Source organism: Anopheles coustani, chromosome X (assembly GCF_943734705.1).
Source record: "Anopheles coustani chromosome X, idAnoCousDA_361_x.2, whole genome shotgun sequence".
Taxonomy (NCBI): Eukaryota; Metazoa; Arthropoda; class Insecta; order Diptera; family Culicidae; genus Anopheles; species Anopheles coustani.
Window position 1 is genome coordinate 15,873,653 of NC_071290.1, and position 2,996 is coordinate 15,876,648.

General features: G+C 45.8%; 1 protein-coding gene across 1 annotated transcript; it reads right to left on the reverse strand.

Moving 5' to 3' along the window:
• Nucleotides 1–771: 771 nt before the first annotated feature.
• LOC131269200 (uncharacterized) lies at nt 772–1,388 on the reverse strand. The gene is made up of 2 exons (XM_058271538.1): nt 1,289–1,388; nt 772–1,220 (listed from the first exon to the last, which is right to left on the reverse strand). Exons 1-2 carry the CDS (start codon nt 1,302–1,304, stop codon nt 1,006–1,008), a joined length of 231 nt encoding a protein of 76 aa, XP_058127521.1. The 5' UTR covers nt 1,305–1,388; the 3' UTR covers nt 772–1,005.
• Nucleotides 1,389–2,996: the final 1,608 nt, after the last annotated feature.

The following is a 2,996-nucleotide window of genomic DNA, read 5'->3' on the forward strand; positions in this document are numbered from 1 at the left end:
GCCGCTTTCCTCCTCCTCCTCCTCCTCTTCCCAGGAGAGGCCGTTGGCATGCCCATTTCGGGCGAGATTATGCCCGGAGCAGCGGCCCTTATCACGCGAATGGCTTCGTTATCCGTGATCCAGGACATGGCTTAGGTTTATTACATCCAAACGCGGGGTGGGGGAGGGGGAGGCATGCAATGGGGTGGAGTAATTATCTCTCGAGCCGCATCCTTCTTCTCCTACGGACCTATCGTTCAACGGCCCGGTTCGAAGGAATCTCATGAATATATGCAGAGCATCCCCGGGGATAGTAAAAAAAACATCTCTCTTTCTCACTCATCTCCCTTCTCTCCTTCTCGTCTTGTTTACGGTCAATCCCCGATAAGGGATCGGTTCGATGGAGATTGCCAAGGAGTCAAGGATTTCCCGGGGAAGCGAAGAATGTCGCGAACACACCGTGACGACAAAACCCGACCACAAATGGGATCGAGAGGGGAAAGGGGAGGGGGAGGGGGGAGTTGAAGAAGTCCTTGTAAATAATGGTGGCATATCGATCGATCAATTTGGCAAAAACAAGACCTACACGCAAGGAAACGGGATGGAACGCACCGAAAGGGTTGCGAGTTGGGTGGACCTTTGGGGGAGGGTGAGGAGACCGTGGCCATTCAATGGAGATTAGCAAGGGGACAATAGTTGTTGCCCGATTGGTCGGCCACACGGCCAATGTATGTTTCATCCCAACCGGGGTGCATTATTATCATAACAAGCGCGTTTTATCATATTCCACGGCCTCGGCTGGAGGTCGTTATTGTTTTTATTCATGTCCATCATTGTTCCCTCCACCTGCCGCGTGTGTGTGTTTGTGTGTGCTTTGACTTGCCTTTACCCCCCTCCCCGATGACAAATTGTCGATGCACTCCGAGCGCATTGTTTTGCTTGGGCAAATTTAAAATAATTTAAATGACGAGAGCTTTTGTTTTCCCTCGGCTTGGAAAAGGGGAAGTGGGGGGAGGGGATAGTCCCTTAGAAGAGTGACGTAAGGACGCCTCCGGCTACGCCCCCGCCCACCAGTGCCGTTCGCGCCCCGGTTCCGAGCGAATGCCTTGGTGCGTCCTGCTTCTTGGTGTTCGACTTGAGGGACGTCTTGGGGGCGCCCTTGCCCGGGACGGGGTTGGCAGTGACCGGGGCTGCCCCTAGCAGGACACAATAGACCACCACCACCAACAGGAACATGCTCACTGAAATGAGGCATCGTTTTGAGAACATCACCACACGGAAAAGTGCATCCCTCATTTATTTCTATTACCTTTATTAAATTTCATCCCTACTTTTCTTGATAACGCGAAGTAAATGCTGACTTAAATCTCACTAAACACTTTCTTCTCTCGCCAAGAAATCACTACCGGCCACTAAGGAAAGGGTAGAAAGGGCCGACTTTTATACGCGAACGATATCAACACAGCTTGAGCGCACTATTGATGCACTGTCATAATGATTAAATACAACTGCATGTGCCGCACCTTTATGTATTTATATAACTTATTTGCCTTGGTCCATTATTGCTAGATAAATCCATTCCTCAAATCAATATTGTCTCAAAAGCAGGTGTTATTTCCTTTCAGCTCTGTTATTGGTATTTTTTTAAATAGCGCTTCGTCTCTCAAGCCACTCCTTTTCTTTTTTTATCTTTAAATGAAAGCTTAAACAACTATATAAGTTAAGTTTTACTTACTTATTTTATTTAATAAGGCACCAACAAAAGTAACAAAGAAGACATTCGTGCTTTAATACTTTATTGTGTCTACTACTAGGTATTTTAAGCGATTTTTTGTTTTGAGTACCCATTTATTTGTCACTTGTATCGTTTAAGTATTATACTTGTTTTAGTTTTGATCAGTTCCAGACTTTTATTTTGTTTTCCATTCTATTTTATTTTGTCCTCTTTTAATCTCTCTAGCTGGAAATAAGATAATTATAAAAGTTAATATTTTCGTGCTTTTTCTATTTAATGAAGCTCTAACAAAAGTAACAAACAAGAACATCCTTAGTAGCGTGTATTACCAGTTATTTTCACTGATTTTTGTTTTGAGTACATTTTGATTCGTCACTTGCCCCGTTTGATTGTTATACTTATTCTAGCCTAATATGTTTTCATTTTTTGATCACTGGCAGACTTTAATTTCGTTTATCGTTTTACATAATTTTTATGTCGAATAATAGTTTAGTTTTGAGTTTTGAGTTGCTAGTTAGTGGCATTATTTTCGGCCCTTCGACTTGAACCACGAAACGAAAGGCCCAAAACCGGGGAACCCGTTTGACACTTTCGCCTACCTTCAGCGCAGTTCGCACCTTAAAACCACGAGTTGGAGCTCGCTAACAGGTGTTGGGTGCAAATGATTGATTATACGCGCACGAGGAAGCAGGGTGGGAAGCTCGAGGCGCGTCTCGCCCCGTCCATGACGTCAACGCAGCACCCCTATTTCCCATGCGATTTATGTTAAGTCGTGGGCGTGAGGTGGAAAGCCCGAAACCAAGAAGATAACCCGCTGAACATCTGGATCGTTGGCTTTGGGCGTGCACTCTTCAATGTCATAAGTGTGTGTATGGTGTGATCCTTCACCACCAGGAGCAAGTTTCGAAGGGAGTAAGTGCTGCCGAAAGCAGGGGGAGTGTGATAATTATCACCTACACTGTAATATTCACTCCACTCCTCCTCTCGTCGAGGGGTTTTGGGTTGTACCCATTTCACGGTTTCACTCTGTGTGTGCCGTGTGCGTGTTTTGTTCACGCTTTTTCATGGGTGTGGGCGCCACGAAAGCGACAGACCTGGCTCGAGGGTCGAACACCGAAAGCGCGTACAATATAGACACAGTGGGATTAATTATCGATTAAGCAATCGAGCCAAAACCATCGTCGTCATCATCGCGCACGTTTTGCTCGACGTTTGAGAAAACACTCGCTGTGTGTGTGAGTGTGTGAGAGAGGGGGAGGGAGGGAGGAAGAGAGCTAAATTT